The sequence below is a fragment of the Oryx dammah genome, unplaced genomic scaffold (genome assembly GCF_014754425.2).
Source record: "Oryx dammah isolate SB20612 unplaced genomic scaffold, SCBI_Odam_1.1 HiC_scaffold_11, whole genome shotgun sequence".
Taxonomy (NCBI): domain Eukaryota; kingdom Metazoa; phylum Chordata; class Mammalia; order Artiodactyla; family Bovidae; genus Oryx; species Oryx dammah.
In genome coordinates this window covers 33,797,324-33,821,589 of record NW_024070195.1, presented here as the reverse complement: position 1 = coordinate 33,821,589, position 24,266 = coordinate 33,797,324, and the positions used below count along the sequence as shown (strand labels likewise).

At 55.0% G+C, this 24,266-nt stretch overlaps 1 protein-coding gene across 9 annotated transcripts; it reads left to right on the top strand.

The window, feature by feature from the left end:
- Nucleotides 1-23: 23 nt before the first annotated feature.
- TJAP1 (tight junction associated protein 1) lies at nt 24-24,266 on the top strand. 9 transcript variants are annotated; one of them, XM_040249594.1, is made up of 12 exons: nt 24-107; nt 595-690; nt 9,621-9,750; nt 16,704-16,801; nt 17,460-17,582; nt 19,140-19,168; nt 19,854-20,015; nt 20,226-20,292; nt 20,519-20,548; nt 21,313-21,420; nt 21,514-21,597; nt 22,498-24,266. In XM_040249594.1, exons 5-12 carry the CDS (start codon nt 17,484-17,486, stop codon nt 23,593-23,595), a joined length of 1,677 nt encoding a protein of 558 aa, XP_040105528.1. In that variant the 5' UTR covers nt 24-107; nt 595-690; nt 9,621-9,750; nt 16,704-16,801; nt 17,460-17,483; the 3' UTR covers nt 23,596-24,266. The 9 variants fall into 9 exon arrangements, with proteins under 9 accessions (XP_040105528.1, XP_040105527.1, XP_040105525.1 ...); XM_040249593.1 differs by having other exon boundaries at nt 17,457-17,582; XM_040249591.1 differs by lacking the exon at nt 9,621-9,750.

The window sequence follows — 24,266 nt, the reverse complement described above, 5'->3', positions numbered from 1 at the left end:
CCGATGACGCGCGGCGCCTGGTGCGTGGGGATTCCCGCGGCCGTGGCCACTACCCGGCCTGCCCCGCGGCAAGATGGCGGTCTGAAGGCAGTGGGCAGCGGCAGAAAGTTTGTTGTGGGATTGGATTAGTCGGGCTGGGAGTCTATACTTGCAGGGGATCGTGAGGATGCCAACGGGGAGTTGGGGCGGAGGGAGTAGCTCTGGGATTGAGAAGAGGAAGTGAAGTGGTGGAAGGTTGGAGGCAGAGAGAAAAATGAGATAGGGATGGAGGGGAGGGGGCCTAGATTCCAGTGGTAGCCTTGGGGGAGGGGATTCCAGGCGGGGAGCCAGAAGTAGGTGTGCAGGGAGAAAGAAGCAGAGTCACGAATTGGAGCGGAACTTCTTAGCCAAGAGTAAAAAGCCCGGAGCGTGGAGTGGAGGCCCTAGCGCAGGCTGGTGAGAGAGGAAAAGGGGTCTTTTCCATGGAGGAGAATAGTAGGGAACGGAGGAAGAGAGCCTGAAGGAAAGAGGGAACTAAAGCCAAACAAATGACCCTCTTCTAGACTTAGATCAGCCTTTCCACAGTTCTCATAGCAGCATCTGCCCCAATTTCAGCTGAAGACTCAGGGGCCCCAGGGATTGGAAGAAATCACAGTGCCTGCTTGGAAAGAAGAAGAGGTAGCGACTTGCCCCAGCTCAACCCCAGAGCGGGTAAGGTGGCCTCCGTTGACAGGCTGGCATGCTCCCTGGAAGCAGGATGCATGGGCTCCGAGTGATGCTGAAAATCATTTATTCTGAGAAGGCTGCTCTTCTCTAGAGGCTGCCTTTTGCCTGTGGTCCCTAAGTTAGTCTTCTGCTTAGATCTCACGCTGATTTGTTGAGAGTTGGGTGTAGTACTGAGCCTTGTATGCCTTCACCTGTGCAGGCGAACGTGGGCAAGAGCCTAGAGATCAGACTGAAAATGTTTTAACACATCCCCGTCACAAGCAGTTTCCTTCACGGTCACTGTATTTTGTTTGATCTCCCCATCACATCTTCAGTTTGGTCTCCTGCCCAAAGTGGAGATTTGTGGGTGACAGATGGTGGGCAGCCATAAGAAAACAAACTTCTGGTTGGTGTCCATTAACCATTTAGGCACCTGCTGTCGCCGATTCCTGAATTCATTCTTGCCACATGTCTGCCTCTTTTGATCTTTTCTTTCGGTAAGAAGGGCTCATTTATTTGGGCCCGTGTTATTTGGGGATATGGATTTGGTGCCTAGGTTGGGTCAGAGGAGTGAGGCAGGCAGGTTGGGATTAGGGAGGAGAAACCCAGATCAGTTTATGGTAAGAGGTCAGGCTGACTGGTGCAAAGCTCTGCACATGTTTTTCACATCATTCTGTCCCTGAGACCCCTGATATTTGAGAGTTGCTTTACAACCTGGAGCAGTGTGATGCAAGGAAAGGCTTGTAGAACTTGCCTTTTTGTCTTCTGGTAGTTTTTTCCTCTTCCTTTATATCTTCCTATCAAACCACATTTAAAAAAAATTTTTTTTTTTTTTAAGTTTTGGGGACTTCCCTGGTGATGCAGTGGTTAAGACTCCGTGCTTCCAATGCAGGAGTCATGGGTTCAATCCCTGGTTGGGGAAGTTAGGACCCACAGGCTATGTGGTGTGGCAAAAAAAAAACAAAAACAGTTTTATTAGCAAAACTAACCATGACTTTAGAGATAGTGGATTTGGGTTTGGAGGAAAGAGAAGGGGTTTGGAGGCAGAGAGCGCAGTGAGTGTGGTTCCCACTTCTTTGATGCCCTTTGGTTATGCCTAAGCCAGAATTAGGAGCATGCTTCTTACTGGAACCTGTTTCAGCATCTGCTGAAACATCTGCTCCATGGTTGGATCAGCAAGTCTGATTTGATCGAGGACTCCTTACTAACCATCTTCTGCTCCCTACTGTCAACCCATCCATGTCCCCAAAAGTCTTACTCCAGGCAGACCAGCCTAAGTCACTGTCGCTAGACTAGCTTCAGTACCCTCAGGTATCTGAAGAACTGGTGTTACTGAGCTGTGACTTCATTCCTAGAAGGTTGAAAAACTTCTCTTTCTGAGAACAATTTGTAGATGCCTCTAGGAGATTGTAACCAGCAAGGACAGTGTGGTGAGCCTGCATGGAGATTAAGAGCACCGACTCTGGAGCTAGATTGCCTGTCCAAACCTAGACCTTGCCATTTGTGACTCTGTGACCTTTAGATATTGCACAGCTCTCTGCCTCAGCCTCCTCATCAGTCAAATGGAGATGGTTGAAGTACCTCTCTCATAGAGTTGTGCGAAGGTCAAAGAAGTTCGTACGTTACTGCATTTGGAACAGTGCCTGACATTCAGTATAGATATTTGTTGTTATTATGCTAGCCAGATCTCAGCCCTAATTTCTGATTCGTGATTGAACTTGGTGTCTCTCTGTGGCAGACCTGTACTGGTTTGAGCTGCTCTCCTGGTGTGAGAAGAGGATAGTATGGATTTTACATATAGTGAGAATATCCTCATTAAACTATTTAAAGTCATATTAAAATGCGAGTGATTTCCTGTTTGAAACTGTGAGGCTGTAGAATTATCAATATACCATCGAGTGATGAAGATAATAATAATAGTGCTTACTGAGCATGTTCTGTATGCTTGGCACTTTTGTAAGTGGATTAGTAGTTTAATACTGTTAGTATCCCCATCTTACAGAAGAGTAAATAGAGGTGCAGCATTGTTAAGTAATTTGCTCAGTATCACCCAGATAGTAAGTGGCAGAGCTGGGATTTGAAGCTAGGCAATCAGGCTTAAGCAGTTGAGCTTTTTTTTTTTTTTTTTTTTTTGGCATTTGGTATGAAGTTAACTTTTAAATATGCCTACTGGCAATTTGTGTCTCTTGTTTGCTTGTCATGATGGTTAGATGTGAACCCATATTGTAGTAAACATTTTTTTGATTGTTTAAAAAATGTTTTAGGAGTTGAGCTCTTATCTCAGCTCTCCCCTTCCTCTCAGAGTTAATAACCCTTGCAGGCACTGATGGGACTTCCCTGGTGGCTCAGTGGTAAAGAATCTGCCTGTAATGGAAGAGACCTGGGTTTGATCCCTGGGTTGGGAAGAACCCTGAAGGAGGGCATGGCAACCTACTCCAGTATTCTTGTCTGGAGAATCCCATGGATAGAGGAGCCTGGCGGGCTACAGTCCATAGGGTTGAAAAAAGTCGGACACGACTCAAGTGCCTTAACACACACACAGGGACTGGTGTGGGAGTGCCCTGTGCCATGTTCGCCAAATCTAAACTCTGTCATCATGATTCAACTTGGTGACTGCTCTTTGGAGAACTTTGAGCTGGGTGGGGTGAGCAGACAGGACATAGAGCTCCATTCTTAGCGTGCATTGAGTGTGTCGGTGTTTGTGTTAGTTAATGTAGATGTAAATATAGGCTCATTTCTGACTATGGTTACTGACATGAACTGTTGAAGGAACCATAGTGTTAAACTCACAGACAGTCTACATGCGTCTTTCTTTAAAAATAGCAAACCACAGAAGGGGAAAAACTGTGGTATTAACATGAGAGGAAGTTGGAAAATAAATGTGCTTCTGCTGAAGCTTGTGTTGTAGAGGAAGGCCCTGGTGCCACGCCCAGGTTTCTTTCCTTTAAGCCAGGCAGGAGGCAGAGTATGTGTAAGGATTGACTGACGACCAGCTTTCCTTTGCCCAGTATTTAAGACTCACCCTTTCCCTCCTTCTGAGTCATGCCCTGTCTATTTAATACATGCCCTCAGGGCCCATCTTTTTCTTTAGTAAATGACTCTTCACTCTGCCATCAGGGCAGGCACACGCCTGGGCTCATGGTGTCGGGGGCTCAGGACCTAGGACTTGCCCCGTGATGAAATTTTCTGTCTGTTGTAGCATAGCGCATGTGCTTTTGAGAGCATCTATCAGTCTCTGCTCCCCTCCTCCATCAACAGAGGAGCCACAGGCCTCAAGATGGTGTGCTTTATCTTGACTTGTGCTGCAGTCAGCATGCTGAAACGTGTTATCTCCATAGAGTACGTATTTGTGTTTTGGTAGAAGTTCTCTGACTTCCTAGATTCAGGTCACATTTTAGCAAACGATTGAACTTCAGGGTGAAGGCTGATGGATTTTGAGCCAGTTCTCCCCTGTTACCATTCTTTTGTTGTTGTTGTCTAAATCAACTTGTTCTCATAACACGCTGTATTCATTTGTTATCTTTGAATCAAATTCCTTCACCTCCTTTTCGCTATCATATTTTGAGTGCCAAGTCCTATGAGTAAACTGGGCCTTCATTTCTTCAGTAGGGTTCAGCCTCTTAACAGCTCTTTAAAAAAAATTTTTTTTTTAAATTGTATTATTAGTTTTGGTTGCACGGGGTCTTTGTTGCTTTGCAAGGGCTTTCTCTAGTTGTGGGGAGCGGGGGCTACGCTTCATTTTGGTGCATGGGCTTCTCATTGTGGTGGCTTCTGTTGTTGTGGGACACGGGCTTAGTTGCCCTGTGGCATGTGGAATCTTCTCAGATCAGGGATTGATCCCATGTCCCCTGCATTGGCAGGCAGATTCTTATTCACTGTACCACCAGGGAAATCCCTTAACAGCTCTTTAAACTTACCTCGTTCTCTAGCTTCTGGGTCTTTGTACACGCTGGTTGTACTGCATTCCAGACTCCCTTTACCTTCTTTATTGCTCTTGTGGTCTCATTTTAAAAGTCACTTCCTTTGGGATCCCACTGCCTTTTACTGTCCTGTGCTTACTTCTGTTTTAACACTTGGGCTATATTGTAATTGCCTGTTTATTTGTCTGGCTCTCACGAGACTGTAAGTGCCCTGAGAACAGACACTGGCTTACTCACTGTTGTATTCTAGCGTTTGGGATAGTGCAGGGTGCATAAGAGGTGCTTTATAATGCTGTGCTGCGTATAGAATGAAAGAAATGTGATGGGCAGTCTCTCCCTACTCTATCTTCCATGCTGCTGTAAAAATTTACTTTCCTATAAAAAATATATTGTCTCTTCCCTTGAGGCCATGGTTTCTCTCTTGTTTGGGATAGAGTCCACAGTCTTCAGCCTTGTGTGCCTGGAGGCCCAAACTCCATTCTCTAGCCTGAGTTACTGCCACTGTGTTTCATCTGTCCTGAGTTTCCTGTTGCTCCGGAACCTTTTCTGAACATGTTTACTTTTTTTTCTTACTTGTGCATTTCACTCTCTGCATCATGCTCACCTTTGTCTCTGAAACTCTGTTGACCTCCTGAGACCCAGCTTCTCTGTCATCCTGGATGAGAAGACTTCTCTGTTTTCCTTTCTTCCTCTTGGTCCCTACAGCACTTTGAACCTCTGTTCTGACACTTGTCTATCTGTTTACCTGTCTGTCTCTTTCACTGAGCAACAAAAAAAGGTGAGACTGGGGAACAGTGTCAGTGTGCAAAGGAAGTTTGTTGATGCTTTTTCCCATCTTTTACGTTGAAATGCTTCCTTTGATGGATTGTGACAAGCATGTGAAATTAGCAATGACTTTGGTGGATACAGGTGGGAGTGAGTAGCTGGTGGATTTGTTATGTAGTTAAGGCTGGAGATGACTAAATGGGGTAGGTTTTTGCTGCTGTTGTTCTTTTATTAAACTTCTATTGGAGTATGGCCAATTAACATGTTATGATAGTTTGATGTGGACAGCAAAGGGACTCAGCCATACATGTGCATGTATTGGATGGGGTGTTTGAGGATCCATGTTCCCTGGTGTTTTGTGGACTGAAAAAATGTTGGGTGAAGCTGGTGGTCTAGGCTTTGAGAAAGCCAGACTTCTTGTCCCAGTTTTTTTTTTTTTGGGGGGGGGGTGGGGGGCTTCGATGATCTCCAGTCACAGAACAGGCTGATGAACTCAGGTGCTCCCCAGCAATGGGGTGGGAGGCCAAGGGTTGCTGTCCATTCTTTTACTTTTTGTTTTCAGTATAGCTGATGCGGATAATTCTTCAGCACCAGTTCTGAACAAGCGCCAGAGGTTTGTTTCCAGAAGTCTAGACCTCTTAATTGTATAATACCGGGCCACACTCCAATGGGAGTTTGCAATCACAGGAAGATTCGTCTGGTTCTTGAGAGGGCAATCTTTCTGTCTGGTGTTTAACTCCCCTGCCCCAGCCAGATGCCTCTCCTGTTTGCTCTGAGAGCACTCACCACACTGTGGTGCAGGGGGGCTGTTAACCTGTCTCTCCCCACCTAGGGGCCTTTCTTTGAAACTTCTTAGGGGCAAGGTCATTTATTGAAGGCTGAGCGTTTGGTTAGCCCCTACATAGGAGGTGCTGAGCAGTCCTGTTCCCAGTCTAGTCCTTTCTTAGACTAAAGCAGATAAAATCTTATCTGCTGAAACTCTTTGAACTCTCAGGAAGGAAGGTCCTGCATAAACAAAAGGTGATAATATTAACAATCGCATTACTAATTATTTTCCAGGGTTGAGTTAATGCGGTTAAATGATCTAGGCGCTTGGCTTCAGCTGTCTCCCTCCTCAGCCTTGTATTCTAACCACGCATTCCTAAGCCAGCCGGAAGGAGTTAAAGGAGGCGCCGAAGTACACACAGGTGTATTTTCTTGCTTAATTAGCATCTTAAAAAGGCTTTGGCTGCCGGCACCCGCTTTGTTATTCGTCGAGCTCCTTTTAGTGCCTGCAGTCGCCTGCTGGCTTTTCTGCGGTATCGCTGGTCCTACCTTGGTGTGCTCCATGCTCACAGCCAAGATATCTTGGTACAGCCTTGTTCACGCCTAGGAGAACCACAGGATGAAACCAGCAGTTGGAGGTGGACTGAAGGCGTTTTCCCTCGGCTCTGCCCTCATCCCTTGGTGTGGGGTGCGCACTGCAATGTGGCCCGTCCTTATGATGGCATCTTGGCAGGAGTGATAAGCTGCGCTGTACGTTAAGCAGATTTGAGAGGAGAGCGGGTGAGCCAGCTGGACTGGATTGTGTTGTGTGCTTTTAGGCCTCCGAGGGACTGAGTCTAGTGAGGGTCCGTGAGTAGAAGAGTGAGACTTTCTTTGTTCGGTCTCTCTTGTAAGTGCCAGCTGTCTACTAGGTGACATTTGGGATCTATCAAGGACACAGCCCCCTGTTTGTGAAGCGCTTTTATGTTCTCATAGTAAACTGACAGAGAACTCCCTGATGGGGGGACTGCCTTGCGAAGAGTCAGCCTAGACCTGAAAGCCCTGGGCTTCCATTAAGCTCACCAGCGGGGTAGAACTCTGCACTTATCACCTTGGGTGATAAGCAGTGGCCTCTTTGCCCCTTTCCAGGTGAGCCATATGGGGAATTCGGTCTCAGATGTCTTTGAAGGGCTTTCCCTCAGGGCAGAATTGTCATCGTTTTCCTTGGCTCCCGGGAGAAGACAGCTTTCCAGGCTTTGAACTGGAATCGGAAGTGGAGGGCTCTGTCCCTGTGTGTCTGTGGCCTTGGGCAAGTCTTTTATCCTCTGTGTCACTTCAGAATGGGAGAACTCCACCTGTTCCCTGGGCCTCACTGAGCTACACGGACCGAAGGAAATACAGTTGAAGGGGAAGCACTTCTGGAAGGGTACAGCACGGTGCAGATGGAGTGATTTTGTCCATTTGTCAAGAAACAGTGCATTTTCATCATAAACATGGTGTATCACCTCATTGAAAATACCAACCGTACAGGAAAATATACAAAATTAAAAATAAAGTAAAAAGACCTTCCCTTTCTTCCCCCACTGCTCCTGTCTAAGCCCCCTTTTCCAAAGACAGGGAATACTGTTAATCATTTATCCTGTATCCTTCTAATCATTCTAATGTATTAATACTTCCAGACATTCCCCATCATGTATTGCCTGTAAAATAAACACAACTCAATAGTAATACATATTATTCTTCAGCTTGTTCTGCCCTCCTAACAATTAACCCTGGGTAGGGCGGGGAGGGGGGAATTAGTCCCTGCTGGAGCCTTCGAGGAGCCCAGGCTGCAGCCTCCCTCCCAGCTTGGTGTGTTCCTGGGGGGCTGGCTGGCTCGTTGGGAGGGCTGGAGCAGCTTTCCCAGCGGTTCTTGCCACAGCAGACACCCTGCTTACCTCTGAGGGATTGTCTTTTATGCTGGGATGAAGTTTTCTGGTGGGAGTGCCCTGGAGTGGGAATCAGGGTGGGTGCGGGCGTGATGGGGGCGCCAGCACCCCCCGGCTCACGTGTGTCTCTCTCCTTCACTCTTCTTTCATCTCTGGCTGGAAAGGGCGGAGACTTCCCTGATTTCTCAACCCCTGCTGTCTGAAACCTTGGATTAACTAGGTCACTTGCTGCTCCCCGTTTGAAGAACACACCAGACCCAACTGGTGCGTGTTTGTTTATTTATTAGTATGTCTGTGTCGAGGATTCAGAAGGCAGTCTGCCCATAGCCATGCTTCCTTGCCAGTCCAGGGAAGCGGTCAGAGCCCACAGGAAGAGTTGGCGTCTTCTCTGCTAGATGGCTAGCTCACCCTTCCTGGTCAGGCCTCGGCCTTTGGACCTCCAGGGCTATCAGAGCAAGGCGGGGAGCCCAGCGAGGGGCCAGTTGGGAAGCCTGTTGGAGCTTCTCTTGCTCGTGTTCAGCGTTGGCCTGGGCTCGGGAGAAGCCAGGCCTATGTGTGCGGCCAGGGTGGTCTCTGTTTTCCCCTTCCTACCCCAAGTCGTCATATCATCAGACTGAATGGGGCTCGTTCTCCTGCTTTTTCCCTGCCAGCCCTTCTCTGTGAATCACAGGCAGTATTTGCTGATGTCTATGCTGTAACTTTCCTGTCCTGCCTCCCCAGGGGTCTCATCTTGGACAGGGCAGGGGGTCTCTGGGACTCCACTGCTGTGGCACATTTGCCTGGAGATCTCCAAGCCAGGGTGTGTCACTTTCCCTGGGTGATTCTGGAGGCTTCAGGGAAGAGTGTTCCCTGGGCTAGCTGTTTGAGAACCTTAGCTTTTCTGGGCCTTGTCATTCTGAGGGAGTGGGGGAGTCCCTCTCAGGGTCTGGGGAGCCTGACTGTGGCCTCGCCCTTACCCTTGCCCCGTGGGCTCCTTTGGGGCCAGCTCCCTGGGAAACACCATCCCCTGACCCTTTCTGAAGCTGAAGGTGGCGATGTGTCACCCGTTCCCTGGGCTGGCGTGGCTCTGGGCCGGGCGCACACTGCCCCATTGTGCTGTGCTTTCCATGCAGCTCTTGTTGCAACCTCCGGTCCCTGGGCCAGTTCTCTCCCAGCGCCTTTCCTCGGACCCCGTGGGAGGGGATGGGGTGGACTCTGCTGGCACAGGCTTGGGCGAGGTGGCAGCTGCAGCTGTGGGTAGCTTTGTTCTTAGAAGCAGCTTTCAGGGCTGTGGTCCAGCCTGGCAGCGGTGTTCCGGGAATAGGTGAGACAGGAGAGCTGCCTCCTGGTAGCAGTGCCCCCTTCCACCACGGTGATGCTCTCTTTCTGTTGACAGCCAGAGAGCCTTGCTCCCTGGGGTCACCAGCCAGGCTCACTGCTTGGCAGGGTGGGTGCTATACTTCCATGTGGCCTGCCTGCCAGAGGGGAGAGGCCCCGCAGGGTCTGGCGGCAAGTCCGGAGAAGCGTCCCTGTCAGGAGAGGGCAGTGTGTACCCTCGGGCATCCTGCAGCCTGGCTTTCCTTCTGCTCTCTCTTTGCAGCTCCGGAGCTGGGCTGCTCACAGACCAAGCTGTCTGTTTGTATGGAGTGCCTGGAGGGCGTCTGCCACGAGTCTGTTGCTAACCACGCTAACCAGGAGAGCTGGCTGGTTGGGGAGAAGACACTAACCCTGTGAGTCTGACCCAGGCCAGCTAACCCACCCTGAAGGTGCCTCCAGCCACGCCTCTTGTCTCCCTTCCTGCCCCTGGCCTCCTCCCCTCTGCTTACACCGAGCCATCTCCTCTGCGCGCTTGTCCTTAGCACTGGGTTCCCTCCGTTTGCCCGGTCTCCTTGCTGTAGGTGGGGCTGTGCACAGGCGCCTGTCCACCTGCCAACCGGCTGTTGGGCTCTGCCCCCATCCCTCCCTTCAGGCAGTATGAGCCGCTCAGTTCTCCCTTAGAACAGCATGTCTCTTTAATCTGCTTTTAGCACCATGGAGTTTGAGAGCATCCCTCAGTTATGGTGCTGTTGGTTTCATGCTGCAGAGACAGATGGAAGGAGAATAGGAAGGGAATTTTCTGCTAGACTGGATAGTTTCCTCCCTTTATCAAGAGGGGATGATGATGGAAATTCCTGTGGCAGTCCAGTGGTTAGGACTCAGTGCTGTCACTGTCGAGGGCCCAGGTTCAATCCCTGGTCAGGGAACTAAGATCCCTCATGGACATAGCCGGAAGGAAAAAGGAGAAGATGGTGTCCCCATTATTCCCATCCCAGGATAAGATTTGAAATTGCAGGTTTTTCTTGGGGACTGGGAGGTTGAGGAAAACCTTGGCCTGGCTGTGAGAAATGGCCTGGACAGAGGAGTGAAGCTCTGTCTGAAAGTTGGAGCCCAGAACCGGATACCCATCTGAGATGTAGCTCCCGTTGGTGACCGTTGCTCTGGGAGGTGGAGTGGGAGGAGTTGATCCCCCCACCGCCTCCACGTCTGGAGCTTCAGGTGGACTTTAACCGAAAAGAGCTGGGAAGGGCACCTTAGCCAGAGGGGGCAGGACCTGGCTCTGGACTCCACAGTGGGCCTGAGGGAGGCGTTGGCCTCAGCTTGCCATGGAGAAGCTCCCAACAGGCTCCCTCCTCCCTCCAGGCTGGGAAAGGAGAAGGGGGGTCCAGAGGTTGCAGGAATGATGACTATGCTGGGTGCCCTGGTGGTCTGCACAGGTAACTAGACAGACCCTGTCTGCTGCCTCCGGGGGCAGTGCCTGGGGAGGGGGCCGGAGTGTGGTGCGCTAGACAGGGGGACCTGAGACCTGGAGGCCCTCTAAGCTGCCTCTGTTTCCCTTGAGCCAGGAGACAGAGGACAGGAAGCTGCTGGCGTCCACAGAGTGGGAGTGTATAAACAAGAGAGGGTGTAGGGGCTCCGTGGATGGTGTGGACCCTGAATAGAGAGTTAGCAAGCTGGAGGGAAAGGTTGAGGGCAGGAGGAGAAGGGGACGACAGAGGATGAGATGGTTGGATGGTGTCACCAACTCAGTGGACATGAGTTTGAGCAAACTCTGAGAGATGGTGAAGGACAGGGAAGCCTGGCGTGCTGCAGTCCATGGGGTTGCAAAGACTTGGACACGACTAAGCAGCTGAGCAGCCCCACACTGGAGGGGTCTGTAGCTTGGCTCTGACCAGGAGAGCAGAAGGGGTGAGGAGTGGAGGGTTGCTTCTTCCCCAGGGGTGGGATGGGGATGAAGGTCATGTGCTGCTTCTGATCTGGGGACTTTTCGGAGCCCCCTTTGGGTGGGGGTTGGTTTGCTTGGCTCATCAGCAGTCTTCAGCCCCTTTCCTCCTGTCAAGCGTTGGCTTGAGCAAGGCCGGGTGGATAGACTTGAGGTTTTGTTCTGGTGGGAGCCAGGTAAGCTCTCACCGGCCACCAGCACTAGTTCTGAGACCTCGGGATGACTCTGGGGCAGAATATTCCCACCCATTCTGTTTTTTTAAATACCTGTAGTTTGTTCTGCTTAGAGTGGGCGGGGGTCCAGGTTAGGGCCGCAGGCAGCATGTCCCAAAAGGGTGAGGTTGTGCTTTCCCAGAGGGGTGGCAGGCCTGCCTGGGGGAGGGGCAGTGGGGCTGGTCTGGACACAGACTGGTATCTTCCAGCCTTGTCATCGGCCCAGAGGAGAGCCTGCCTGGGCCCCACCCGTGTTCTGCTGGCTGTTTGCCTGCCACGCGCCCAGGATCGCTCAGGGCTTTGCTCAGGTATCTCGGGAACAGCTGCGCCGGAAACCGGGGCCCAGCGCTGGGAGGACTGAACCCAGGCTGCCTCAGTGGGATCGGCTCTGTGCAGCTGTTCACTGACAGCCAAGGGGGATAGGAGCCTTCCTGACTAGGGGTGGACAGGGCAGTCTCCGGACCCCCTGCTGGCCCACCTGGTTAGGGGCTGGCCCTTGCAGGGTGGAGGTTTGTGTTTCTTGGTCCTTAGTTGGAGCCAGATCCCAGATCTCAGAGGCCTGAGAAGCAGCTGGGCTTGCGCTGTAGGAGTGTGTCTTGCCCCCCACCCCACTCCACCCCGCGAGGCGCAGCTTCCTCCAGGCCTGCAGGGTTCAGGGACCACTTCACAGCTGAGGACCATTCCCACAGGGGAGGCGCTCGTCCCTGTGACCACACGCTCCTGTTTAGTGGTTCACCAGGGGCTTTAGGAAGGGCCCATATTTGGTTTTATTATTAATTTATATCCTGCTGGGGTAAGGCAGCATACAGCACAGCTGGGGTATTCTGAAAAGGGGCCAGTTTTCCTTTCATTTTAAAAGCAGCAATGCCTGCTACCTTCCATTTGACTTTCTTTGGGTGAATTATGAAAGAAGAGCATTAATGATTTTTGTGATGTGTGTGCCTTCCCTGATTCAGAAGATTGGGTTCATTGGCTCCTTAGGGTCCTTCACTTGCTTGATTTCAGTGACAGCTGGGGACAGAGACATCAGTAAGTACAGAAATGCTGAGCCCAGGTAAACTGCTGGGGTCATCGTTTCTTAAAGAGACTGTGGGTGATGGAAGTTGCAGAGGCAGGCACTTTCTTTGGGTAGGCAGCTGAACTGGGTAGGGAGCAGGGGTATGGTACAGAACTTGGGGGCTAGAAGAGACCTGGGGGTGCAGGGGAGGGCAGAGTTTGAGCCACACCTGTTTTGGATTCAGTCGTCTCCCTCTGCTCGGCCAGTGTCAAGGGGGTAACCTCTGAGCCCTGAGCAGAGAGAAAGCTGGATGCTGGGAGCTCCCTTCCTCTCCTGCACCTTTGACTTTGCCCTGGGCCTTGGGCAGACGCACAGAAGGGACGGCAGAGGGAAGTAAGAGAGTGTCCTCGGCTCTTGGAATTGAACCTTTCACTGTTGCCTCTGCGGGTGTTTGCAGGGAGGAGGAGAAAGGATAGCGGTTTGGAGAGAATCAGATTCTGAAGAGGGCTCCTCCTCATCCTGCTTCGTCCTCCAGCAGTGTCAGGACTGACCTCGGGGGGGGGGGGGGTGGCCCCTGGTCACATCCACACACGACCCTTGTCCGCAAAGGGGAGCGAGTCAGAGAGCCGTCCCCTGGTTCAAGAGAGGAGCCAGGCAGATTTTTTGTCCTTTGCTCAGCCGGCCCCTGGGATATATTGCTCCTTATGTCTGCCTCTGATACACGCTCTGCTCAGGTGTTCAGCGGGTTCAGAGCGCAGGTTCGCTGTGCGTGCCGAGCCCCATCTCTAATGAAAGCAGACTTTGTTCTCTGGAGGCAGCTAATCGTGCCCGTGGGCTGCAGTCAGGGAGAAGGTGTTTAATACAGGGCAGGCGGCAACAGGGGCCTGCGCCGACTGGCAGATTGCAACATGGCAATTACGAGGCTATTGCCCCCTCCCTCCACCCTGCAGATACAGTTGAGTCCTCTGAACTGCTCCTGAGTGAGTGAAGAATGAATACTCTGCAGGAGAGGGAGGAGGAGGCGGGTTAGGTGGGGTGGGGGCTGTGAGGAGAGCTGCTTTCCTTCTCACCTCACCTCCGTAACGTGGGGGGCGGGTGGGGGGGGTGTCTCCCTCAACAGTGCCTGCGGGTGCAGCCCCGAGAGCCCCAGACCAGGTCAGCCAGGGGGATTGACTCAGGTCTCAGCCTTTCTCCCAGAAGGGCTTCGCTCATAGCTCAGCTGGTAGGGAGTCTACCTGCAATGCAGGAGACCCCAGTTTGATTGCTGGGTTGGGAAGATCCCTGGCGAAGGGATAGGCTACCCACTCCAGTATTCCGGCCTAGAGAATGCCATGGACTGTATAGTCCATGGGGGTCACAAAGAGTTGGACCCACCGAGCCACTTTCACTTTTCTCCCAGAGCACAGCTGTTGTTGCACAAACCCAGCCTGAGATGTGGTAGCCCACATCCTGAGTCTTCTGCTTCCAGTTCCTTGAAGCTCAGGTAGTTTGTGGTGAGGGGTGGGAGTGGAATTCTTCCTTGTCAGTTTCTAGACTTTCTAGAAGACCCTTCTCGTGGAGGTGCCCTGGAGCCAGCACAGCATCCAGAGGCTAAGAGACCTCAAGGGCTGTCTGCCTGCTCCTTGTGGCCTGTGGCCCATTTGGACTTGTCCAGCCTTCCCTGGGGGGCTCTTTTTCTTGCTGTGGGATTAGGAGTCGACCTCGGGTTGAAACACTCCAAAGCAGCTTGGAGATCTCTGGGTGAAAGCTGTGTGCTAGGGAGGCGGCCTCCAGGAGCTGGGTCTTCCTGGAGGGGCTGCTCTGATGCTTTGTAACCTGCCTCTCCTCTCCTCCCATGACCCTGCTGCCCGGCTGCTGCTCCCCATGTTCTCCAGTAGGCCTGGCGTCGCGCTCACCCCTGGGGCTGACCTTCCCTGCAATGCCAGCAGCCTGCCAGGCCTGTATGTGCCTGTTCAGTGCTGGAACTGTGGTCCCCTCCAGGCTGGATCTTGGGCCCTTAGCAGACCTCAGGAGTTGGAACCAGGGCCCCAGTATGCACTGGAATTTAGGGATATGGGGCAGGGAGTGGCACAGAGTCTCCCTCCTGGACTTGTGTTGGGATCGCTGCGGCTCCTGGGTGGACTGTCCTCCCTAGCAGGGTGTGGCCTTCTGCTTCCCCAGTCGGGAGCCATGTCCCTCCGTGTGACTCCGATATGTATGAAAAGGGCACCTCTGGGTGGGGGAAAGAACCTCCAAAACCACTGTTGTTCATCTGAGAGTCCTAGTCTGCAGTTTGACCCGTCTCACTACTAGCCATATCCACGCTACCTGTCCCCTCAGCAAGCCAGATTATCTGGGCATGAAAGCCCCAGGAATATGTGCTGTGGGGCCGTGAGGTTGAGACAGGGCAAGATGAGCTCGTAGGACATGTGACAGCTCGAGCTGGGGCAGCGGAGTGAGGCCGCTGCCTCTCCTCACGGGTAGGATGATTAGATACCCAGGCACAGCGGTGTCCTCCGCCCACCACCCACACCAGTGTCCCAGGGGTTGGAGGGCAGTGTGAGCGCTGGTAGGAATAGGGAGGAGGGGGGAAGGCAGAGGCTGGCTCTGGACTTCATGGGCGCACCCGGCTACCAGTATCTCTCACTCCTGCCATCTGACTCTTCCTTTTCTAACATATACACACACACCCCACACCCCAACTTAGACCCTCTGAGTATCAGAACCCAGGTACCTGGGCTGGCTTGGCACTTTCTGGGCCTGTTCCCCCAGCCAGAGGAGCTTCCACCCAGGGCCCCACTAAAGGGGTAGCCCCAGGGAACTGTGGGGGTGACTTGTTTGCTCCTACACATCTCAGGAATGTGCTGTCCCTTCAGGCCTGCCCAGATTCCTGAACAGGGAGTCAGCCCGACACAGCCTGCTGCTTGTGCCCTGTGGGGACACGCTCTGCCTCGCCATCAAAGGGCTGGAGGTTGGCGGCTCGTGCCTGCTGTCACACCCCAGAACCCCACGCCAGAGGCCAGGCTGCCCAGACAGAGCGGGGAGGCCACTCCTCTTCCCGCCCTCCCCACCCCCTCACTGTGCCTCCCGCCTCAGGCCCTGTTGGAATGTGACAGGAGTCGTAGCCAGGGCATGTCCCGACAGCAGGAACACACGCTTCAGCCCGCAAGGCTTCCTTCAGCCCCCAGCTCTGGTTAGGTGGATGGCGGAGGCAGAACTGTTGATGCCCGGAAGGCCACCTGAGGTTGGTGCCTCCACCGGTCCCTGTGGTAGCTGCTGCCCCCATGCTGCAGCCCAGCTCATTACAGGTGGGGGAGAGGTCGGAACCCCAAGAACTTGGAGGGGACCTCACAGGCCACTCATTCCAGCCATCTCTCTGCAGATGAGAGACAAGCTTATCCAGTGAGGCAGGGACTTATCCAGGGCCACATCATGTGTCAGAAGCAGCACCGAGCCCGGAAGCCAGGTGTTTCAGCTCTCCAGACTGGGGCTTCCTGCACAGGCTTTCCCAGCCCCGGGAATATCAACACTGTGTGCCAGTAGTTCCTTGTCGTGGGAGGCTGCCCCGTGCTTTATAGGATGTTGAGCAGCATGCCTGGCCTCTACGCATTAGATGCCTGTACCACCCACCCCTGGTGTGACAAGCAGAAATGCCTTCAGATATTTGCCAGATATCAGGGGCGGGGAAAGGAAGGGGCTGGGGAAGACCCAAATCACCGTGGTTGAGAACCGTCATTGCTCTAATGTGCTGCCTTCTCCAGTTCTCTCGCCGGGACCTTCCCTTCCACCTCACTGCCTGTTCACCACTGTTGCCCACGGAACTGGTGTTTGGGCTCCTCTGGAATCATTGCTAGGAGCTTTTTCTTTTTTTTCCCCAGCATCTTCTTGGGCCTCTCCTAGGCTTTTTCCTGGTGTTTTCTTCTGCAACCCACATCCCCCAAATCTCTGAGTTGTTGTTTCTAGACTCTGAGAGGCCCTGGAGATGAACAGGACAGATATGGGGCAGGATAGGGACAAGACAGGACCAGGCTTCTTCTGGAATCAGGCGTGTGGTAAGCCAAGAGCGTGGTCGCACAGACACACCTGTGTCTCCCTGGGCCCAGGACGCTGTTCATGGGGAGCCCAGTGCTTCTGCTCTGGTCCCGCCTCGATGGCTCTCCTGCGTAGCTCTCCTGTGGGCACTGACAGACAGGCCTTGACACCTGGGTTCTGTTTTCTTCCCGTCTCCGGTTTCAGGAGCTGTTGGCCAGAGGAAGTGGCAGGGCCGTGGGATGCAGAGAGCCGCAGGCTGACTCCCGGACAGCGGAACAGAGAGTGCTGCCGACGGACGGACGGTATGTTTGTGGTGAGGCCTGTGCCCCCCACTGGGCCCCGTCCTGGGGAGGCTGGTGGGTGAGGGGGCAGCAGGTGGCCCCTCTTGGTGGGAGCTGGTGAAGAGAGTGGTGGAGGCCAGAGAGGCTTGACCTTCAGGGCCCCCAAATCTGGAGACGCCCCGCCCTGAGGGGTCCAGGCTGGGCGTACATCTCAAGCCCTTACTTTCTTAGCTAACATTAGTCGAGCATCTGAGTGCCAGCTCCTGTTGTTAGTGCTTTCCATAATCATTACAACAACCCTATGAAATTGGTTGTTGAAACTCAACCCAGTTTGGAGTTGAGGAAACTGGTGTTTGGAGAGTTGCTCTTCCCTCTGCAGTGGCCCTCCCACGCCCACAGGGGCCAGGGGTGGGTCACTCCTCCAGCCCGACCCATGCTCCCTGTGCCCAGGCCCTGGGCCCTGCCTTTCCCCTCATGAGTTCCCACTGGCCCTGGACCCCTCTCCTGCTCACCACTGACCCACAGGCAGTGGCACCCAGAGCTGAGCACTTCAGATAACCCTGGGAGCGGCCCAGGCCTATCTGCCTGCCTGGTGGCCCCTACCTGTCCCCCACTTCCCTCAGTTCAGAGGCTTCTTGCCACGTCTCTAAGCCTCCTCTCTCCTTATTTCCCTCAGCAGGTTGAAGAGCTCTCGCCTCCCAGAATGACCAGTGCTGCCCCTGCTAAGAAGCCCTACCGTAAGGCACCACCCGAGCATCGTGAGCTGCGGCTGGAAGGCCCTGGCTCCCGGCCCGAGCAGGAGGTCAGCAAGAATGGTCCCCCTGCCCCAGCTGGCAGCTGCAGACCCCTGAGGCGGGGCCTGGCTGTCCTGAGGGGGCATCTGGTTCCCCTAGTTGGGGTGCAGGTGTGGTGTTGCTGGTACCCACTTGGGCTCTCAGCTGCCGCCATGCTCGTGGGGGGCCATGCAGACTAATGGGGGATGGCTGTGACACGTCCACACATCCAGGAGCCCCAGAGTCTGTAGCGCAGCCTCAGTGATCTGTGCGGTATTATTCTTGGTGTGAGAGGCTGCCCATCAGACAGAGGTGTCTGGCCTGCCCGGAGCCTGGGACTCTGGCCCTCCGCTGGTGGAGCAGAGCTGTGCAACCTGCGGCCCCTCTGGGCACCTTTAGGGAGCTCCAGCTGCTCACCCTCAGCCTAGCTATTCTCCACTGTCCCCAAAAGGCTGACCTTCTTCCAGCTTTGCTTTGGCTGACATTTATCAAATATGTGCTCCCTGCTAGGAACCGCATTAGATTCCTAGGAGGCCTTCTTCAGGCAACCGCCAAACATTCTCCAGATCGCTGTTCCTCTCTTGTTAAGCTCCTGCAGGAGGAGGAGAGTTTATTCTCCTTGATACTGTGTCTATACCCTGTTGAAATTCATGGAGCATATTTAGAGAACTTGAGAGATGGCCAGCATGTGCCAAGTGCCCAGGGCAGAAGTGCCATCCACGACTTGCCCATTTTCAATTCAGGAAACATTAAAAGGCCAGATACTGTGCAAGGTGCCACCCTCTGGGCACCCCCCCCCCCCCCCCCCCCCCCGCCACCAGTTTTAGACGTGGTCTCTAGGGTTCATCAAGATTAATGTAACCAGTCCAGGTGTCAGTGGCTCCCAGGGCCATAGTCTGGGCCACGCACCTCATTGTCCTGCCTGTGATGAGCGTCCTGAAGCTGTGAGGCCAGTCAGATGCCACTCAACATTTCCCTCCTGCCATAACGTGGGCTGGCTCTGCCTTGTGGTTGGCTGAGTTCTGGCCCTTGGGATCGTGACCTGTGTGGGGGCTTGAGGAGGATGTTGCAGGAGGGAGAAAGCAGGTCGAGATGCTTCACTCCTCTCCGTCTGGGTTACCCCAGAGGCTGTCCTGCACTCGTGCCTCCCAAGCCTCTGGGAGGGCCTGGTGTGGCCCAGGGGGCCCACAGGGCTTCATCAGAGCTCCGGACCCTACTCCATCCCACCGGGCTTTGTCACTTCCCTGGAAAGTCTTCAGCCTAGCCTGCAGGGCCCGCTAGGAGCCCAGAGAACAGCTGAGAGGCTGTCTAGCCTAGGGAGAGGTGGCATGGCCTCTAGGACTCAGAGGGCTTGGAGCTGGTGTGGGGAAGGGCAGGGTTGGAGTCTGGTGGCATGGGCGAGGGTAGTCTTAGCTGGTCCAGAAGTTACTAGACGGCCTCCATCTCTGTGGGGCCCCGCAGCCCACTTGTGCCAGACACGTTTGCTGCAGACATGACCCTCTCTGGGGCTGTTTGGAGGAGGTGGGAGTGAGCGGGAGGCAAGTGGTCCAGAGCCAAGCCTCACGCTTCTGTTCTTTTGTGCACAGGAGCCGCTGACTGATGCGGAGAGGATGAAGTGAGTACCTGGTGCCCAAGAGCCTCCTCGCCTCAGCTCGGTCCCCTCAGCCCCAGGCTGTTGGTACTGTTGGGCTTTTCCTTGGATTAGGTAGAGGTAAAGGTTGGGGATTTTAGGGACTCTGGAAGGCAGCTTGACGTTTGGATATTCCTCCTGGAAAAGCATCTGTCTGATGAGAGCGTTGGGGAGGCGAGTGGCTCTGAGGGGCTGCTCGGGCGAGTCCCCAGCTCCCGCCTCCCTTGCCAGCTGTCTCTCACAGCCCTTTCTGTCAGCTCCGTGAGGCCTCTGCAGAGCAGGGCCCTCCTGGGCTGGGTTTCCACGAGCTGAATAATGGAGCAGCTTGACTGTGCAGTGGAGAAACTGGAGCTAGGGGCTGCCTGGCTTGGGTTGTAACCAGAGACAGATGGCTACTGTGGCCCCTGCAATTCTGTCTTCTCCAGTGAGGGGGGCTGACTGTCCCCCTCCATCCCCTCTGCCTCCCCCACCCTCCAGGCCCAGCCGTGTTCTCAGGGGCAACAGGCCTATGGGATATGCTTCCCTGGACTCAGGCTGAGCCTCAGGGAGTCCCCTGCCCACAGCTGCCTGTCCTTCTGTCACCCCTACTTCCTTCCTGAATCCAGCCTGGGACTCCAGGTGGCCCTTCCACCTCTGATGCCCCTCTGCCCTTGACCCCTCATCCTCCCAGGCTTTTGCAGCAGGAAAACGAAGAGCTTCGTCGGCGCCTGGCCTCGGCCACCAGGCGCACTGAGGCTCTGGAGCGTGAGCTGGAGATCGGGCAGGACTGCCTGGAGTTGGAGTTGGGCCAGAGCCGGGAGGAGCTGGACAAGTTTAAGGACAAGTTCCGCAGGTGTGGGACCGGGGTCTGGGACACGCATGCATGCATCTCCCCATTCACAGGGGGTTGTTAGCCAGGCGTGGCCTCAGAGGTGGTCCGATTCTGATGTGAAAACTGAAGTTCTGGGAGGGGCACCTGCCCAAGATCCCACACCAAGAAGGGACTGAGCAGGGTCTGAAGAACGGCGTCTTGACCCGGGGGTCTGCCTTGTGTTCTCTACAGGCTGCAGAACAGCTACACGGCTTCCCAGAGGACGAATCAGGAGCTGGAGGACAAGCTGCACACGCTGGTAATCTGTCCAGGCGGGCAGCTTGGCTGGCGCTGCACTCACAGCACAGCACGGGGCTGGACTTGGAGGGGGCCCCCGTCCTGCCCTGGGCTCGGGAGGGGGTGGCTGTGGTGGGGAGGGGCCTGCCATGTGCTGTGCGAGTCAGGATCGTCTTAACGTTCACACTGTTTCTCTTCTCTCGTCTTCCCCCCACGCTGCCACCGCCGCTGCTGTACTCTTCTCTCAGGCCTCTCTTAGCCACAGCTGGATTTTTGCAGTTGCGTCTGAGTTTGTGTGTTTTCTCCCTTGCCCTTGCCTCCTGCTCAGCTGAGATCTGGGATGGCTGGGGCCTGGCCCTTGCCCCCTGCCCAGTCCTTTCTTCTTCCTCATGGGAGGCCTGGTCAGCAGTCAGTGCCTCACTCCTGGGGCACAGGTGGGGAGCCTGTTCTTGGCTTGGGCAGACGTACTGATTGATGTCACCACTGAACATTCACAGCCTCTCAGCTGCAGTGGCAGCTAGCTCCGCCACTTGGAGGAAGAGGGCCTGTAGATCCAGTCCCTGAGCTGAAGATCAGAAGACTGTAGCTCCCTCCCTGCTTGATTAGATAATCTCCCAGGTGCCCCCAGCTGCCACCCAGCCCCGCTCCGTGCCCAGCCTCCTCCCCCCACCCAATGGCCTGATCCTGGAAACAGCTCCATGCAGCATAGGCCTGAGCCCCTGGGTTTGCAGTTCTCGCCTCTCAGGGTAGAAGCTCCTTCCCCTGGTATGTAGAGCTCCTTGAGCGCCCTCCAAGGTTGGGCCGCTCTTAGATTGCTCTGGGCCCAGGCAACTGTTGGTCACGCTCAGAAAGCCCCTGCCCCACAGCCAGCCTGCACCGCAGGAGAAGTGTCCGGTCTCCTTCTGTCTGTCCATCATCTGTCTCTACTCCATGTGCCTTGGCTGCCCTAGCACCTGTGGCTTCCTGTGTCTCTGGGCTGGGAGGAGGGGAGGAAGGGCTGGCTGGGGTCTGGGCTGGGTTCACTGTGAGTCTTGTGCCTCAGATCAAGAAGGCTGAGATGGACAGGAAGACGCTGGACTGGGAGATTGTGGAGCTGACCAACAAGCTGCTGGATGCCAAGAACACCATCAACAAGCTGGAGGAGCTCAATGTACGGCATCTTGGGGCCTCCCTGCCTGTGCCACTCTGTCCCCACCCCACTCCCCGAGTGGGGCTGGGCTCTGAACTGCGTCTGTGTCTGCAGGAGCGGTACCGGCTGGACTGCAACCTGGCCGTGCAGCTGCTCAAGTGCAACAAGTCCCACTTCCGTAACCACAAGTTTGCTGATGTGAGTAACATGCCCTCCCAGCCAGTGCCCGCCCACCCTTTCTAGGACCCCTCCAGCTCCAGTTTCTATGCCTCTCTGTCCTGTCCTTGCACCTCTGGCTCCCCTGCTTTCTGCTTTGCCTTCCCCTCGCCTTCCTGTTTCCCCTCAAGCCAGGCAGCTCAGCCTCTGCTTGGTGTCCTGCATGCTCTCAAGGGCCATCACTAGGGGCAGGGTGAGGACTGGCCCTATGGGTATTTCTGGAACAGAGATGGGGAGAGGGTCTCAGTTTCCAGATCTGATGCAGGAAGGAGGGGGATGCCAGAAGTATGGGCCGTAAGATAATTGAGAGAGCCCCTTGCTCCAAGGGGAAGCTCTAGACCCCAGAGCTGCGGCCTAGGGCTGACAGGGTCGACAGAAGGAGTAAGCCTTAGCACCAGTTCTGGGGTCAGATCCTGGCTGTGTTAATCAAAAGCTTCAAGTCATTTAACTGCAAAATGAGCACATACTTTGGTGTGCTGAGAACAGCTGATAGCAAAGTGCCCCGCACACTGTGAGGAGGGAGCCTTGCACATGGCAGCCTTTATTTTTGCCCTGGAGAAGGCGATGGCACCCCACTCCAGTACTCTTGCCTGGAAAATCCCATGGATGGAGGAGCCTGGTAGGCTGTAGTCCATGAAGTCGCTAAGAGTAGGACATGACTGAATGACTTCACTTTCACTTTTTACTTTAATGCTTTGGAGAAGGAAATGGCAACCCACTCCAGTGTTCTTGCCTGGAGAATCCCAGGGATGGAGGAGCCTGGTAGGCTGCAGTCCATGAGGTCGCACAGAGTCAGACACGACTGAAGCGACTTAGCAGCAGCAAGCTATCTTAGGCTGGGATCCTTCATGTCTCTTTCCTTCTCTCGTTCCTGTACCCCAGCTGCCCTGTGAGCTACAGGACATGGTTCGGAAGCACCTGCACAGTGGTCAGGAGGCCGCCAGCCCCGGGCCTGCCCCCGGCCTGGCCCCTGGGGCTGTGGTGCCCACCTCGGTCATTGCCCGCGTGCTGGAGAAGCCGGAGTCTCTCCTGCTCAATTCAGCCCAGTCAGGCAGCGCCGGGCACCCCTTGGCTGAGGATGTCTTTGTGCATGTGGATATGAGTGGGGGTGACCCGGGTGACTCAGCTAGCCCCCTAGCCCCGAGCAGCCCCAGCCCCCAACCCAACGGGGAGTGCCATTCCCTGGGCACTGCTGGGGGCTCCCCAGAGGAGGAGCTGCCCCTGCCGGCCTTTGAGAAGCTGAGCCCCTACCCAACCCCATCTCCGCCACACCCACTGTATCCTGGCCGCAGGGTGATCGAGTTCTCTGAGGATAAGGTGCGGATCCCCCGCAACAGCCCCCTGCCCAACTGCACATATGCCACCCGCCAGGCCATCTCCCTGAGCCTGGTGGAGGAGGGCAGTGAGCGGGCCCGCCCCAGCCCCGTGCCTAGCAGCCCTGCCTCGGCCCAGGCCTCTCCCCAGCACCAGCCCCGCCCCGCCCCGCCGGCGCTCAGTGCCCCGGCCAGCGCTGCCAGCTCCGAGGAGGACCTGCTGGCCAGCTGGCAACGGGCGTTTGTGGACCGCGCTCCGCCCCCGGCTGCTGTGGCCCAGCGCACAGCCTTCGGCCGGGATGCACTCCCTGAGCTGCAGCGCCACTTTGCCCTTGGGCCTGCTGGTGGAGATGAGGTGCAGGCACCGTCGTCCCCACCTGGTGAAAGCGGGCTTCTGCTGCTACCCAAAGCTGACCCTGGCTTTCCCAGGGAGGAGGACGAGGAAGAGCTGAATCTGCCCATCAGCCTGGAGGAGGAGCGCCAGAGCCTGCTGCCCAGCGATGCTGGCACTGAGGAGGGGCCCAGCGCGCCTCGTGGCGAGGGCAGGGTGTGGGCACTGTCCAGCCCCAGCCGCCCCCAGCGCAGCCCCAAGAGGATGGGGGTGCACCACCTGCACCGCAAGGACAGCCTGACCCAGGCCCAGGAGCAGGGCACCCTGCTGCACTAGCGCCCGGCTCGCCTTCCCGCCACCGCCGCACTGGGATCGCAGGGCACCCCTGCCCTTGCACCTCAGGGTCTCCACCCAGCCCAAGCCCTTGGCCTCTGCTCCCTGCGCGAACAGGGCCAGGCCACACCAGGCCTTCCAGCTGCACTGACTGTAACTGGCACCAGCTGGCCTCGTGGTTTTTCCCTCCTGGAATATTTATTCTCCAATGGTAACGTGCAGCTGGGGCTTATGACCTTTCTTCCAGTCAGCCCAAATTGGTCTGTTCTGGGGAGCTGAGGCGATTATTACATCAGTGTTTATCCTCCACCCTCCTTTCATAGCCACCCGTTTTTTTCCCCCCCGCCAGAGTGTAGGGGGTCATTGGGATTATTAACCTCTAAGTTCTAGTTTTTGACCTGTTTCCCTCTCCTTCAATCCTCTGCATGAGCTGTTGCCTTCAAGGGGCCTAGCACAGCAGGCCCTCGGGGGTGTGGGAGAGGACTGACTCAGGGCTCCTCAGATGTTCCTCCTCCCTCTGGAAGGGAGTAGAGGGTGGGATTCAGGGGCCTTAAACTGGGCTCTAGGTGAAGCCTGGCCCCACTCCCAACCTTGGCTCTAGACTGTTACTCCCAGCACTGGGAAATTTTCACATCGGTAACTATTTTAAAAGTAAACTATTTTACTGGAATGGC

Excerpts from the sequence above, each read along its gene's own strand:
- TJAP1 (XM_040249591.1), top strand. The coding sequence starts at position 17,484 with ATGACCAGTGCTGCCCCTGCTAAGAAGCCCTACCGTAAGGCACCACCC. Across the intron at positions 19,169-19,853 it reads ACTGATGCGGAGAGGATGAA|GCTTTTGCAGCAGGAAAACG; the intron begins GTGAGTACCTGG and ends TCATCCTCCCAG. Across the intron at positions 20,549-21,312 it reads GCCACAGCTGGATTTTTGCA|ATCAAGAAGGCTGAGATGGA; the intron begins GTTGCGTCTGAG and ends CTTGTGCCTCAG.